Source organism: Montipora capricornis, chromosome 5, assembly GCF_036669925.1.
Source record: "Montipora capricornis isolate CH-2021 chromosome 5, ASM3666992v2, whole genome shotgun sequence".
NCBI classification, from domain to species: Eukaryota; Metazoa; Cnidaria; class Anthozoa; order Scleractinia; family Acroporidae; genus Montipora; species Montipora capricornis.
In genome coordinates this window covers 9,118,241-9,135,740 of record NC_090887.1, presented here as the reverse complement: position 1 = coordinate 9,135,740, position 17,500 = coordinate 9,118,241, and the positions used below count along the sequence as shown (strand labels likewise).

General features: G+C 38.2%; 1 protein-coding gene across 1 annotated transcript in view; it reads right to left on the bottom strand.

Moving 5' to 3' along the window:
• Nucleotides 1-2,786: 2,786 nt before the first annotated feature.
• The window catches only part of LOC138049390 (uncharacterized), a 15,458-nt gene continuing 744 nt past the window's right edge, over nucleotides 2,787-17,500 (bottom strand). The window contains exons 2-4 of the mRNA XM_068895642.1: nucleotides 10,918-12,145; nucleotides 5,979-6,512; nucleotides 2,787-5,860 (exon numbers count right to left, since the gene is read on the bottom strand). Of these exons, the coding sequence (XP_068751743.1) occupies nucleotides 5,415-5,860; nucleotides 5,979-6,512; nucleotides 10,918-12,109 (2,172 nt within the window). The 5' untranslated portion in view covers nucleotides 12,110-12,145 and the 3' untranslated portion in view covers nucleotides 2,787-5,414. The remainder of the gene's footprint in view (nucleotides 5,861-5,978; nucleotides 6,513-10,917; nucleotides 12,146-17,500) is intronic.

The window sequence follows — 17,500 nt, the reverse complement described above, 5'->3', positions numbered from 1 at the left end:
ATATTACGATATATATCATGAGATGACACATTTTGAATGAAAAACATTTCATGAGCAAGGGTGAAATGTGGGTATTTTGACTCGAGCTGCATCACGTAGCCACAGAGTCAAATATCGACTGACAGCATAGCTCATAACTGCATCGTGCAGTCACATTGAGAGCATCATTCAGTGAAATCCAGTTGCCTGTATTTCTGTGAACGATGCGGCCAACCAACCACCAAAGTGAGCGAATGTGAGAGAATGTTTAACACATATTAAATGAAAGGTGTTACAAGTGAACCCACAGGGAACTCGGAAAAATCCGAGCCCCAGATGGGATTCGATGCAGTTATGAGCTATGCTGTCAGTCGATATTTTCCTAGTTCCCAGTGGGTTCAATCGTAACACCTTTCATTTAATATGTGTTAAACATTCTCTCTTATTCGCTCACATTCGCATTCTCTCACATTTGCGTGATGCAGCTCAAGTCAAAATACCCACATTTCACCCTTGCTCACCAAGGGTGAAATGCTCAGTGGTTAGAGCATCCGTACTAGATCACGGAGGGTCATGGGTTCAAATCCCATCTGGGGCTCGGATTTTTCCGAGTTCCCAGTGGGCTCAATTGTAACACCTTTCGTTTAATATGTGTTTCTGTAGAAACCAGGAATATTATCATGTTAATTGAAAGACAATTCAATGAGACATCAATCAGCACAACGCCTTTCATACTAGGTGTTGGTTTAGGTGACTCATTCGTATTTTAGATATCCTGGAAAAGTCAGTGCAGAAATGTTATGACTTTGGAGTCATATCTAATTTGTCAACAGTTTTGTTAATGAAATGATGGATGAATCTGTCAGTGACACAGGTACCCACATCATGAGAGAAATTCCAGTACTTTCGGTTGCTAGTTTTTAGTTTCTATAACTTCTTCATCATGCTAAATAAGTAGAGCTCCTTGCTTACGTTGTATTGTTTCCTCAGAAACGATGCCTAGTTATTTTTACTACAACTTCCACACTCGAAGAGAAAATTCGTATTTCCGCGCGGACATGTAATATCCTCTATAACTTGAGCCTCGATACGGTGAGAGCAGATAAGTGAACGGTTGACCAGTCGTGTCAAAATTCATTGTAAGCGAGCCTCGAAGGATTTTGAAAATTTGAATATTTTTCGTTGTTTCTAAGCAATGGATGCTCGCTGGACCTTGAAACTTGGTCAAAGAGAAGTAAAATTATCCGAGTGGCCATCCCCGGAGTTTGAGCGTGACTGATGCTGGAGAAGTGTGATTTTATCGGCGAGATGTGAAGTAAGTCAGAAATTACTTTCCAGCCTTTCCTTTATTTAGGTATGTACGAGTGACAACCCGGGAATTTGAGAAGCCGCTGAAATCGCATTCAATCAGGCAAATAGCCACACAAAAAGCGAGAAATTCACCACGACAATTAAGTACGGCTTTTTTATTGAGAACTTTTGCGGGTAAATATCTTTTTCAGTTTGTTATCGAGATTCCCATACAATCCTTATTTTTTTTTGCCATCCGAGTCTGGGCTGCCTGTGGTTCAACCAGTGAAATTGAGTGACTGGCACTGACTATGAAAACCAATCAGCGACCGTGTTCATAATCACAAATCATGGACGTGAGATTCTTAACTGCCGTGAAACCAGAGGTTCTTATTTTTCAACTCTCCGTTTTAACCGCTCGCTCCTCGCGAAAGAAAAATAGAACCTCTCGCACCCAAGGTAATTTGTAATCGAAATTGACAATGAATGCTTTGAATGCCTTTTGAACCTATGAAAAATAGGTAGCAGGTTTTGTAGTGTACAAATGTTCAGGGACAGGGTGTAGGATGTCAATGTCATTGCTTTGTGGGAAACTATTTTTGTGAGGTTAGTTCTCAGTAGTTGTCGGTAAGTGCCAACAAGTAAAAATGAATAAAGATATGGAAAGATGGTCGTCAAAGGATTGTCACTACCAGGAAAGACACAGCGATGGGACCACAGAATTAAGCAATAATATTAATTTGTGGATATTTTTGGTTCCAATGAAACTACGAAGTCGGACGGGTATCCTCCTAACTCTTGTTTTTCATCCCATCAACAGGAATTTACAACTCCAAACCAAAGCGGGAAGAGGGAGATTTATGGGGCAGTCAAACAATTTTGAGCACACTTGTCAAACTTCAAGTTCATTAAAGAGGTTCATTATCAAGCAAAGGTATGACGAGGGTAATTTTAGCCGAAGAATGTAAAAGGACAAGGGCAAGTGCAGTACCATCATCCTCTTTTGCTGTAAACAACACACGAATGGAAATGCACTTGAAAATTATTTAAGGACAGTGCCTCCTATTGTTATTGCGCATACCTTCTGCGCATCTCGAGATACTCGGATTTCCTGTGACTGGTGCTTATTGATACAGGGATATTTTTGCGCACTTTAAAGGTGGGCCCACACGAGGGGACATGTTGCAGGAACATGTTGAAGCAACATGTTCCTGCAACATATCCCCTCGTGTGGGCCCACCTTAAAACAATGCGGAGAAAGCTGAACTTAGCAAGTGATCTTGGTATCCAAAAAGAAAATTGGGGGTAACTACGCATTTTTCTGAGATAATTGAGCTTCAATTGGAAAAGAATGCCATACATTGCTTTGTATTTAAAAGCGTTTTACAAATACAATGTATTGTTGATAAATTATCTTCGAAAAATGCGTGGTTACCCCAATTTTCTTTTTGGATTTCAATAACACTTGTTGAGATCTTCTTTTCCCGCATAGTTTTAAACCACGCAAAAATATCTCTATATCAATAAGTACCACCCATAGGAAATCCGAGTATCTCGAGAAGCACAGAACGTATGCCCAATAACAATGGTAGGCACCGTCCTTAATTAACTGACTAGATGACCAGACATAGCTTGATGCTGCTCTGGTTTAGGGAATCATAAATGTAGCTAAAAAAGTTACGATTTTGACACTGCTGTCTAGTGTCTTCATTAGGGGGTACCCGATGAAGACACTTACACTAAATCGTTGAGTCTTTGAATTGTAACTTTTTAAAGTGCTACATGTACTATGACCAGAAGATTTTTCTTGTCAACTGGGGGTGTCCTAGGGCGAGGGGTGAATGGGTTATGGAAGCACCAAGTGACCCAAGTTTTAAGCCTTGATTTCAAAAAGACACCTGTTAATTTTAACTGGAATTTTCCTATTTAATGGTCCGCTATTACTAACAATTTGCTATCAAATTTTGAGAGCAATGGATCGAGGGGAAAATGACGTCAAAGACTCGCTAGTTTAAGAATGAAACGTTTGTTTACACGGCTACATTAGTATACAGCACAAGAGTTTCAGGCTATTTTTCTTCAGGCTTCCTTTTCGTGTTTTGCATGTATAATAAACTGCATCTACATGTTAGCGAGTAAATGATGTCACTTTCCCCTAGATCCAACCCTCTGAGGTCCAATCGGCCAGTTTTGAGTGTGATTAATGGCAGACCATGAAACCCAAATCTTGCACTCAAAACAGCCTTTGGATACACAGGGATGGCACTAGGATTTTTCAATCCGGGTCCTGGGACCCGCATGTTCGGCCAAATTGGGGTCCCAAGCATTTTTTGGGGGTCCCAAAATCTTGGTGACCCTCTGCGAGAAAAAGAGTATGTTTTAAATTATGAGAAAAAGAGAGTAACCAACTTGGAATTAATATTGACGCATATGCATAGGAACGGCCGACAAAGGCTTTTTCTAGAGCCGTTACATTCATTCCTGGACAAGAACTCTGTTAATGAAAGAGCACCCTTTCCAAGGCTTTACGCATCACTGGTTTCCTCCCTTAGGAGCAACGAACAGTGACGTCTTTTGATATATATTTGCATTCAGTGACTTGCAGAGTACATTCCTCTGAAGAAGACCGCAGAAGGCGGTCGAAAATTTAGTTTTAACCTTTTTAGATGTTTTAAACCCCATTTCTTAGAACTTCAATTATGATCACAGATCGCTCCAACAGTTTTACAAACAACAGAATATACTGACAAATCAAAGCAAGTTGTGTGAGTTATTTAAGTCAGTGCCTTGCGTCCTGGGACGCATTAAAATTTCGATGATGCATTTTTTGGATTTTATTTGCGTAAAAATGCACGATTTCTGCGTTAACGCGATCCCTGCAAATCAAGCCTCAAAATTCTGCCAATCAGGTGTTAAGCAAATTAAACACACTTTCAAAATCTGAAGAAAAAAAGAAAATGATTTCTTGATCACTTTAAGTTTGTACCATCAAACTACATTGTATGCCTCACTGTCAACCTGGTTGCAGTGAGAACCTTACTGCAATTTTCATAATTCTGCAGAATTTAACATCTTCAAGCACAGACCACCAAACTGCGTTTTGGCTTCCATCAATCAACTGATGTGTGACATAACCCACCGATCAGTATCTTTGGTTCCCACGGCACAATAGAACTTGACGCCAATGGAAAGCGAGCGGTGGAATCTGCATGAATCTTTTTACTGAAGGATTTCTAAAAGCATATCATAATGGTATTCGAGATGTGGTATTCGAGTTGTGAGTTTCATTTTCTGAAGGCAGAGTCAATCTTCCTGGCTATGGTCGAAAATTTGATTGATGGAAGCCAAGACGCTGTTTGGCGCTTAGCGCGTGAAGGCGAGATTCCTCAGAATCATGAAAATTGTAGTAACTGAGTACATGATTTTTAGGGCCTGATGGCATGGTGATTTTCAGCCTGGGCTGAAATTTCGCTCCACCCATCAAGCTGAAATTTTGTTGTGATTACATGCTAAATTTTAGCCAGGGCGCAAACACAAACTTCCATGAGAAAATTTACTGAGAGGCAAAAACACAATCAATGCACATGAAATGATACATGTAGTGATTACAAGGATTTTTCAGCCCGTTTGCCCAGACTGAAAATCCTAGCTCGGTTTCAGAAATCGGGCTAGGATTTTCAGCCTGGGCGCAAAACACAAGTTTATGTGAGAACATTTACTGAGATGCGAAAACACAATCAATACACATGAAATGAAAGTGATTATAAGGATTTTTCAGCCCGTTTGCCCAGGCTGAAAATCCTAGCCCGGTTTCAGAAATCGGGCTAGGACTTTCAGCCTGGGAGTGGGCTGAAACCTTCTCCATGTAATTGCCACTTTCATTCTAAGATAATTTCTTTCAGAACCCAGGCTGAGATTTCAGCCAGCTAATTGGGCTGAAATTCACCATGTAATCAGCCTTCTCACTAACTTGGTAGGTATTCTTTCGATGTTTACACCAGCCAGCCCAAGCCCCATTGGGATGTTTACACAGAAATACATGTATGCTTGCATCAGGCCCTATCCTAGCTTGCACCCTTCTTTAATGTATGTTTTAACAGATATTGCCAAAACTTGTAGCAGCACATGTGACAGAGAGGAAGGTGTCACACAGGGGTTCCCTCAGGGGGTACCGGGTTGTATCCGGGGAAACTGCCGCTGTTGGCTCTGATGGCTTCGTTCACTTCTTGTCTCAACACTTCTCCCGCTGACCTACCACCTGTGATACGTCTTGACTTCTCACGTTTTTTGATAGATGCTCTTCTCGTTGACGAGAAGTAGCTTCTCGTGTAGCTCGTGTTTAACGAATCACTGATTCTTCGAAGTTCCTCCGCAATTTTCACAGTATCCCAAGTGAGAGGTCCCGACTGTGACCCCGAGCATCTACCTTTGTCTCTGAAAAAGTGCAATCTTTCATCTTTAAATGAAGGTGTAGACTTGGTATAATGAAGAGGTTTGAGAACGTTAAAGTTGAATCTTAAATCGTCGTTGCTTTTGTTGCCATTTGTCTCTTGTTCGTGATGAGATGAGTTTGAAACATCATGATCAGGTTCTGTCAAATATACACATTCCTTTCAGAAAAGAACTTGTTAACATAACAATGGTGGATTACTTTGGATCACTAACATGGCATCCCTGACATCACTCTTGCTATTTTTTATTCAACTTACCAGAAAAATAACGTTTACAAGCCTTGTACTCCTCTTCAGCAATAAGTGTTGCCAGTTTACACTCAATCAGGCCAAACTCCTCCAGAAGCTCCTCTGTCACTAGAAATTTCTGAGCCACTTCATTTAAATGACCTCTACAATAATCTTTCCACAGCTCCTCGAGGATCTCCTCAGAACCAACTTCAACAGTGACTATTAAGCTCCCTGACTTAACATCAAGAACCAGTACTTTACGCATCTCTTTAAGATAAACCATGAAACGATTATACTCCTCCGGATTTGAGGGGCTAACATCTTGAAGGTACTTTTCTGCAATTCTATTTAAAAGTGCTTGTGTAGATTGGATACTTCCATTTCCACAATTTTCAGTTGCCACACCTGTGTTGACTACCACCTGTTCTTTCTTTGCCGTGCTTGGTTCTCTGACTTTGTGGAAAACTTCTTGAGGTTCAGGTGGCTGTACTTTCATTCCCATGCCTTTTTGTGCACTACCGTCAGTGACAGCCTCAACATCAATTTGAATTTCGAGACGAGCTATTAAAAACCAAATTCAAAGTAAGGCAAAATTTTGGACACCAAAACCACATTGAAAGACTTAACTGTACCTACCGGTATTAGAATGTACATTTATTACCATGTACATGTTAATCCATCTGAGAATTTCTCCTACCAGTAGTTATGATCAAATAGGCTTACACTAGGATAAAGATAACTATGACCAGTACACTCAAATAGATAATAATAATAGTAATTATAATAATAATAATAATAACTGATATTCAATATTAATAATTAATAATTGTTAATTATTAATATGACCTTTACAATATTCAATGTAGTGGAGGGGAATAGTGGAGATATTTACCAAGCTGCAAGGTGAAGAATTGTTTCAGTATATACCACACAAGTTGAATAAAAAGTGAACCAAAACACTACTCTTTTTTTTGTAAAATGTGGTCGGAAATTTCAAATCTCGCACACGGGCTACTCAGAAGCTACTCAGAGGTAAACAGTACTTGGATCATCACCTCCGAGTTAGCCAATTAGTGCGCAGAAAGCACTATTCACTTGCATTGTGTGCTATATGTACATACTAATATCTAACATTGTAATAAATAGAGGATTATAATCACACGGCGGCCGGACGATATGAATTTTATGTTTAAGTGGCAAGAACAATACCTTACGAGTGAGATATCATTCTTGCCACAAGAACATAAAATTCATATCTTTGAGCCAACATGTAATTTAATTTTTTTTTTATTATAATTATTGACAACAAATATGCACAGTAGAGATTTCCAGTGATCAAGGCACTTTACAAAGTTAAAATTAAAAATAGATAGTACAGAATCAATAGCCTAAGGGTAAATGTATCTCGTTTGAAATATATGAGCTACATGGTCACTGTTTTCAAGGCTGCTGCCTAAGAAAATTTTAAAGGGGCCCTCAGAGCTAAACGCTGAGAACTTAGGAGCCCAACATATGAAGTGAAAGGTGTTGCTGTGAAAAATTAAGGCGCCCAGAGCTATTCTTTGGGAGCCCCAGGCTACCGGGCTCCTGTTTGGCAACAGCCTTGGTTTTCAATAAATAAACATATAACCATTCCTATTGAAAAAAAAAAGGCCGTTGAGCTCTTTAACTTGGAGTGTAACTTATCTCTGAGTTAGCCTCATTTACCTGCATCTTCTGTTTATTTACACTGAAACCTAATTGAAAATTAGGATGGATTTGCAATTATGCTTTTGTGGTTAGGGATGGCTATGATTTATTTATTTATTTATTTACTACAATTTAACGGCAAGAAAAAAATCTAATAATGAGTATGTACACACAAACAAAGCCATAAGAAAAATCTGTAAAAGAGTGGAACACTCCATGCGAGAATGATTATCTGTAGCTAATCTAAATAAAATAAATAATATATGATAACAATCAGCAAAATATTAAATCAAATATAAAACATAAGAAGCTACAGTGTAACTACATTCCTGACTTAAAAACTTCTTCATTCCCGACTAACAAACTGCAAGACTTGGATACAATCTAATATCTAAGGGTATGGAATTCCACATTTTAACAATTCTATTAAAATAGGTGTATTCAAAATTAGTTCTTCTAGCAAAATTCGTCATCAAGGAATGGTCATCAACATGTCTAAACCTGTACGGATTATCCTGACAATAAAAGTTCAGAAACGGAAATACATCCACATTCAAGTATCCATTTAAACCCTTATACAAAAATGTGACAAAAAAGATAGCGTCTCTTTTCGAGTGAAACTAATTTAAGACATTTTAGACGCTCGTCATAGGTAAAATTCCTCTTTTCCGAGAATAAATTTTGTTCCCCTCCGCTGTATCAACCTTTCGTGCGGTGTATGGCAACTACACAACTGATCCATATTCCACTTGCGATCTCACCAACGTGCAATACAGCATCTTTAGGGTTTCGGTATCCTTCCAACCTCTACACGTTCTTCTAAGTAGGCCTAAAATTCTATTAGCGTTATTTGTAATGGCATCAACATGAGTTCCAAGAAAGATGATGGTCAGTAAGCAAACCAAGGTCACGGAACTCATAAACTTCCTCTAAGACGGATCCGTTTAGGGTAAAGCCTGATCTAAATGGTTGTTTCTTCCGGGTAATGCGAATCAACTTGCATTTCTTAACATTGAAGGTCATCCTGTTCTGTTGACTCCAAGAGCACAAACTATCTAGATCATCTTGAAACATCAGTAGATCATTAGGACAGGTTACCACTCTAAACGCCTTGCAGTCATCTGCATATAGTGCCACAGAACTTTCTTGACTAACCACCTCAGGCAGATCACTGATGAAAATAACAAAAAACAGAGTACCCAAGATGGACCCCTTTGGCACGCCAGATGTATTCAGCCAGCTAGAACATTTGCCATCAACCACAACTCTTTTCTTACGATTCGATAAATACATTGTAGTCATCACACCAGGCTAGCAGCGACCCTGATATTCCAAAGTTACACAATTTATGCAGTAGTACATTTATCTTATGGTTCACGGGATCGAATGCCTACATGTATGATGGCATGTGAGGGGCCATAATTTTTCCTCTCTTGGGGTTTAGGGGGGCAGCCAAAAAAACTTCTCATCAGATGAAAGAAGGTACCTGTGGGCCGGAGAGGGTCCTGAAAAGCTGCCACCAGCAATTTACCCATTGTTAGCCAAAGGGTCTGTAAAATATTTGGAATGGCTGACACTGGGCATATGTCACAAATAATAGAACTGGCATAGCAAATGAAATGTAATAACATGGCTTTGCAGCAAGTACAGCCCACATTAAAATGGCCACGGCTTACTCTAAACCAAACCTGAAAAACATTTTGAACAAAGTTTGTGCTACTTTATTGTACCTGAAGATACTTGCCAAAATATTAAAATCATGCCTTAAAAAACCGTATGGCCATTATACCTTTTCTGGATTTGAAAACTACAATGTAAGCTGTCTAATTTTAAGGGTTTATTTTGTGGTGAAGGGGAAGGTAATAGTGTTAATCCAGCAGTTGCAGTGATGGCTTGAAGCTAGGGCAGGGCAAAGATACAACAAAAGTGGGAGCTAGGGGGATCCCAAAATTCCTAAATCTTGTTGAAGGTTATTTTTGTATACATTAGGTAATCACATCAGGGGTTGAGTTAAAAATTAAAGATTAATGTCACACATACTTTCAGAAGTTGCAGAATTTCATGACGAGGGTATGCAATTTCTGCAATTTCTGAAAATGCAAATCATATTAATCTTTAACTTTATGAGGAAACTTGCAATTACTTTTTCATAATGTAAAAGGGAAAAAAATTCTTTTATTAATAAGGTCAAAAACACACACTGTTGTGCAAGATTTCATAGGAAGTCATTTCAGTGTTCAGTTGGAGTCAATGAACCGTAAAATACATGAATCAGATGAATGAAATTTTCTTTTTGTACAACAACACCAAAGCAATAAAACCAGCCCCGCAAAAAAAACATTTACAGTTTGTGCTGGTCATGAAAAAAATGAAAGTAATTGCCCAAGGCAATTACCGAGATCAATGAAAAACGCCCTCTGTCTCAGCTAATCAGCATTTAGTAATTTTGCCCTCTACGTTGTAAACTCAGTAAAAGAGACTTTAGTAATGAACATTGCATAGATTAGGCTTCAATGACCCATGCTGATGGCAATGGAATTATTATTTGATACTAGATCCAGAGTGAAAATAAGTCTGTCACAGTACCACAGTTTACACACACAAAATTGAGAGAAGAGCTCAGTTATGACATATTAAACAATGCATACCATCAAGACTTCAATCCCCATAGTAGGTAAAATTGTAATGCTATTTTGTCACACATACAGTAAGTTGGGATCATGCTTCATGCCATTGTTAAATGACTAGTACTTTTTAATACCAGCCTTGACCTTAACTGGCGCTGATAATTTTATCAGCCAATCACACCTCTTTATGAACATATGACCTTTTGACCCCATTTAGAAGGAAACATGTTTTTTCTTCCCTCAGCAAAAAAGTTCAGTCATGATGAATTCACATAGAGTTTGTTGACCCAAAGAAAGCTACATGTACTGTCAAACTAGGACATGTGATAGTCCCAAATTGTAAAGGGACACAATACTTAAATGTGGTGGGTCTAAAACACAGGTCATGGATCACAGGTCAGTGAGCATGTCACCTTGCTAGAAGTAAATAAACAACACCAAAAGTGTCTCCTAGCCCTAATCACTCTATAAAAAATTAATGTTGTTTCAGGTCTAGGGGAAACGTTTGGCTTAAATGTAGTTGTTCATTTTAGTGGAGCAGGGACTTCTAGTCTTAATCTGTGGAATGTGATCTGTGTTTCATTATATTCAAGCCAAATGCAAGATACCGGTAATTTAATATTTTAATTATTATTATTCTGTTATCTTACCCCGAACAAGGCTGATGATCTTGACTAGAAGGGCATCACTTTGTTTGGTCCAGCAGTATTTCTTCTCGTATGATTCACGCAGTTTTTCAGCTTCCACAAGACGGCTATGCCTGTCTTTCTCCCAGACGATGTTCTTGATACTTGCAGCCCACACCTCTGGCTTGTCTGAGTTGACAACAAAAAATGAGCCATATGGAACTTTGCATAGGGCTTCACCAAACCCAGAATTCTTGCTGACAAGAACTGGTAAACCAGCAGACAAGGCTTCAAGACCAGTCAATCCAAACCCATCTGTTCTAGAAGGCATGAGCATAAGGTCTACTTCACAAAACAACCTCTTCAAACTTTCTCTGCTTTTTTCATAGCCTCTAACTCTTAGGCAATTAGCTGGTAGACCACACTGCATGAAAGACTCTGCAATCTCCTCATGTTTTCCATCTGGGGCTCCAACAAAGACAAGATGAGTGTTAACAAGTGAAGCAATGGCCTTTCCTGCAATGTCAAATCCCTTTAATTTGAAATCTTCTGCATCACCGCGACCAAACACCAAAACACTGCGATGCTTCCTTTCTTCAGCAACTTGCTGCACATTAAGAAATTCTTCAATAATACCTGGAGTAAAGTCAAAAATAGTCTGATCGAGTGATCGAAGATATGAACGAAAGGCCTCTGCCAACTTAGGTCCTATTCCAACAACAAAGTCAGCAAGTTTACAAAGCATCACTTCATTTTTGAGTTTTTCTGCGCCCTTGGAAATTGCATCTGGGTAACATTTAAACATTCCCATATCCTCTGGGTCTGTATGCACCACTTGCACCCATTTACACTGACGATATATTTTTATGTTTTGCGCCTGACAACCTAGTCTTACTCCGTGACCAACAACCACCTCAATTTGCAGATCATTTGGTGGATAGCTAAGCAAGTCCAGCTCTTCATAAGCAACCAGATTTTTTTCTGCTTCAACAATCCTAATGTTGTGGCAAAGGGCTTCTCTCTTGTCCTTTTCACTGCACTGTGGTACAAAAAAAGAGATTTCTACATCCGAGGATTTGGCCAACTGAATTGCTAAGTTTCTGTTCAGGGTGGAAAGACCACCTTTGCTTGATCCCCATTCAGAAGCCAAAATAGTGACTTTAACTTTATCAGACCTCCCAGCGTCATATTTTCGTTCCATTCTTGAAAAGCACATGCCATGACTAGATCTCAATCCACAGAGCTTAAATGCCTATGAATGAACAAGACACATCGTAAAAATTTTTTGGTTTTTTGTAACAAATTACCTCTTAGGAAACTACCTCAACTTGAAGAAAGTCCAAATTAAGGAGGCTCGAAATGGTTTTTCGTTGCTATAGTGTTTGTGAAACGATGAAAGACACCAAAGAAGGATATTTCATAGAATAGGCAGTGTTTGTAACTCTATTGTTGGGTAATACTTTAAGGGCATTTATGACGTCATATCGGTTACCATGGCAACAAGCCATGTCCACAAAAAGGCCCTCTAAATTTCAGTTTTTGAAAATATCAGTGACCCAATGTTTTTAATTCCTTGCTGGAAATCTCCCAAAATTCTTTAACTTCTTAGAGAGTACGTCTATGACAAAAAGTCATCTTGTAGAATTTATTAAGATACATCGAAAAAGGTGTTTTATTGTTAGGAGTTACAGTTAAGAGTTACAGAAAATTGTAGCAGATAACTTTCCCCAAAACTCTTTTATTTGAAGTGCCATCGTAAATGATACGTACATGCAAAAAATCAAGATACAGTACCGCTCAAAAGAGTAAGTTACCACCCTCGCGCGCGGCGCAATTCGCGTCGAGCACTACAGGAATCATGTCAAGCACGATGGTAAGAAATCTGTCCTTACATTGCGCATGAAGTTTTGTTTTCAATGTTTGCAGATATTTAAAGAATGTATGTTTCAAATTGCACGCTCCAAAAGTTTTGCGGTTGGCAAGAAATTTTACCAACACACAATGGACATTGTCTTTGTAAGAATTTTTCCACCAAGTGGACGATGTTTCAACGAAATCATTGTTTATTCGTGTATGAGTTTTAGAAACACCCTGTATGAAGAATTTATTTCCCATCACAATTTTCGTTTGTAAACTAGATGCATGTGTTTATTTGACGCTTAAACGACGTCCCCCTACGGCAATTTCGACGGGGATTTTTTTTTATTGATATTGTGACAGTCTATCGCTAATTTTCAAGCAAATGAAGAAAATCAGACCCACGCATGGTCGACAATTGATTTAAGGTGTGGGAAAGAAACTTGCATGGATCAATTTGAAGTCAACTCCACGCATTTATTAACTTTACACAGAAGATCGCCGCATTGTTTTTGTTACGAATTTTTTCCACCAAATGGTCGATGTTTCAATGAAATCATCGCTTGTTTGCATGTGAAGAATTTACTCGTTAAAGTGGTACTACGACCAAAAAAGCAATTCTCTTTTTTCTTTGGATTTCAAAACTATGTTAACTAAACACTAACTGAGAAAAGTTTTAAGTTCTGATTTTAAAAAGACACCTGTTTATTTTAACTGGAATTTTCTTATTTATTGGTCCGCCATTACTAACTTTAAAATCTTGAGAGAGCTGGGTCGAGGAGAAAATGACGTCAAAGACTCACTAGTTTAAGAATGAAATGCGTGTGTACGCGGCCGAATTAATATGCAGCACGGGAGTTTCGGGCTTTCAGACTTTTAAACCCGTGTTTTGCATATGTAATAAATTGCGTTTAAACGCTGAAATTTTAAGCTAGTGCGTCAATGACGTCATTTTCTCTAGACCCAACCCTCTGAGGTCCAATCGGCCAGTTTTGAACGTGAGTAATGGCGGACCGTGAAATCCAAAACTTACACTCAAAATAAACAGCCTTTGAATAAAACTGGAAGCTCAAATTTTTCCAGTTAGGTGTTAAGCAAACACGCTTTCAAAATCTGAAGAAAAAAAGGAAATGATTTTTTGATCATAGTACCACTTTAATGGGGAACCCCTGGGAGTCAACGGGTTAATCACTCACTGAAAAACTATGTCCCCATTAACACAGAATGCCATATATGTGACTGTGTATCACTTTTAAGTTTACTTCGGTACATGTACTTTGAGACCCCTTTTTAAGGTAATTTACTTTTCAGCCTCGTTTCCATGTTGACAATTTTAGGGCATTCGCAAATCTCAAGTATGGTGCTTAACTAGGCTTGGATCCATATCAGATATTATTTGTTACATGGTTAGTAGTAATTATCCAAAGTTTCATGTTTTTATCACAAAAGTGAACAATTCAGAAACTTTTTGGATGATAGCAGCTGTACTATAGTCTGTAACCTTTCAAAGTTGTGAAGGGATGTTAGTGCTCACTAAAAAGTCTTTCCAGCAATTTGTCCTTCCTGAAGAACACAAATCATTCAGAAGAGGAAGACGATAACCGTCTTAGTTCTCACAGTAGCTTTAAGAAACAAATACATATTAAAAAACTGCCTCAAGTCTATCAAGCCTGATTATCAACAATGATCTTACTTTTCAAGGAGATCTGCTCTCTCAAAAATTCAAAGGAATCACCATTATTTGCATTTACAGACAGCTTGAAATAATTACAAGGTACTGTATGAGAAAATTTCACATCAGCATATATATGTATTTCTATGATCAGGCTGAATTCAATTGCTTCTCTTTTAAATTAACACTGCAATGACTCTTACTGAACTTTTTATGCCAATTGAAAAAACAAACAACCAATATAATTATCATAATTTAGTGTTTAACAGCTACAGAACCTTTGACCATTTCGAGAACATAATATCTATTGAATCGAAGGTGTTTTTGGTTTTGTCAAGTGAACTTTGGGTGCATTTTTTGGGAAAATCCAAATCTGGATTTCTGAATCCAAAAGTGGATTTTACGTTTTTTTGGTGAAATCCAGAAATGGATTATGAATCCATAACATCCATACTCAGGGTTGATTCTTAAGATCAAATCTAATTCCAGATTATTGAGATTCACCATTTTTGGCATCTTTTTGGGAAAGGATTCAAAAAAAGTGCTCTTGACAAGCAGTTGGGCAAAATGGCACACAACAGTTACCATACATAACTGTTCAGCCGAACTGTTTTGTTGGTGGCATTTTCTCTTGTCAAGCACAAGAGGAGGTTGAACAAAGGAACACTTTTGCGCAAATTTCAAAACAAAAATTATATTTAAAAGATACTTGACAGCAATTGTTACTGAGACCCTTTCCTACAGCTTAACAATTTAACTGCAAAAACACCTTTGGAAGTCCACTTGTAACTTAGCACAGATCTTTTTCCGTCACCTGTTTTTGTCGGATTGTTGAAAAATTTCTTTTCTTATTGCGTATTTTTGGCGGTTAAATCCATGAACACCTAGTACCCCTTTTCTTAGAATTCTTTCGAAACAAACCAGCTTACCCCAATTGTTTGAAATCACACACAATGCTTTAAAAATTCAAGGCCATTCTGTTCCAGGTCTCCATCTCGCATTGTCATGGCAAAAGATCTTTTCTCAGATCATTCCTCCTTTTTGGTGGTGAAGAACCCATGCATACATGTATGATCAAAGATCACAAATCCGCTTTTGGATTCTCACAAAAAACCCACCTTTAGTTGATAGCAATTGCTTAATCATGGAGGGCAGATTGAAAAGCTAATGTTTCTACCGTCAGGCACTACGACCACAGGTTGCTGATAAAATTGCTGAAGCAAAGTGGAGCATTTCGCTCGAATTTCGCTGAAACTTTGAAACTATTACTTAATTCTTAGAGTAAGTGTCGCTGTACGTAGCTCTGATGACTTTGCTTCACTCCTTTAGCTTCCTGTTCTCAAATACTCACTTTGAATTTGATAATAATCCTTTTTTTTTATTTTTGCCTTAGGGTGTTGGGGCAAGGCGCATTTTCATAAAATGGTTTGATTCATGATGTTTCAAGTCTGATCTCTCGTAACTTAGCAACCGGTCCAAAAATCTGTCAAAACACTGTTGTGCAAATTCTGTATTGCATAAAAAACTGACCACAGGCAGTGCAGACTAGAGTTGCTGAAAACACAATTGGTGGTAAAAACTCCAAAAAAAATTCTATTGGCTGTCAACGATTACCATTGCACTTAGCTTAGCAATTGCTGGTGCAATTCTATGCTGAAATTCTAGGAACTTCTGTAACCTAAACTTCTCCTTAGCTAAATGAAACAAAACAACAAATTGCCCATCTAAATATACCTGGAGCATGAATATCCATCCACCAAAGCGGAACTACAGGGCCAAAATGATCTAGACTGTTCTGAAAGTTTAAAGGTTTTGCTCTATAGAGACTTAAACGATTTGATCACGAAACAAAAGCCAAATCATTTCAACTTTAGTTTTCCATTTTTTTCCAGTCTTAGTTTTGACAGTAGCTTTAAGAAACGATTACTTAAAAAATTGCCTCAAGTCTATCAACCCTAATTAACTCAACACTATTTGTAACTTTTCAAGAAACCTGATCTCTCAAAAATTCAAAGAAATCACCTTTTGCGTTTACAGACAGCTTGAAATAGTTTCGAGGTACGAAAAAAATCCTTCAATAATTAAGACACACAAAAAACAGCCAAGGAATCATTTTCCCGTTTCTAGAACATGATATCTATGGAATCAAAGGAATTTACAGTGCTTCTGACAGGGTGAGCGGGTGCTGGACTGCTCAATTCAATCAAACCCACATAATAACTCATGATTCCTAAAACTCCACAAAATTCCACACAATACTGAGTGATGTGCTTAGAGTTTTTATACATGTAACTACATGTTTTAATGTTTATAACCAACATTCTTAGAACCTTTCAAGCAACTTTTAGGCTATTTCCTTTCCGAAAACACCTTTATTTTCACTTTTGTCGAACAGCTTTGTTGAACAGTGATTTAACAAATAGATTCCATGTTGCCTTGCATCTGTTCAGTAATAGATCACAGATGACGTCAAAATGTGGTAAGAACAAAAAAGTGGCAGAGGAGGTGATAGCCGAGTGTGTCACTGATGTTCTAACTACATTTTGATGTCCTCTGTGATCTATTACTGAACAGATGCACGGCAACATGGAATCTACCGGTATTTGTTTTGTATAAATTATAAAGAATTAAACTTTATTCGTATAAAAGCTGATGGTGCGTTTGTCCTCTAATAGATCATAGGCAAAACCAATAAAATGCGAGAATGACTTGGATGTTATACAAAAAAAAAATAGACAAGGCGTTCTATGGAGCTCTGCGTAGTCCTAAGCACTACAGCTGTAGCTCGGTTCTTCATTGGCGGATCGGGACCAAAACACAAACGTTCTGCCAATTAGACACGTTGTTTGGGTTCTTATTCTTCAACCTTTACGAGGAAAATAACAAGCTATGTAAATCAATGTATGTCAATTCCTACTGAAGGAATTTCACAACGTTTAAAAAAAAGGTATGAAACATTTATTGATACAGTGTGTGAGATGACCACAAAGAAATAAACGTCCACGCAAAAACAATTGGCATGCGTATTCCTAACCTGCGATCAGGCGTACTTTTCTGATAAGTAGGGAGGGAGGTCAT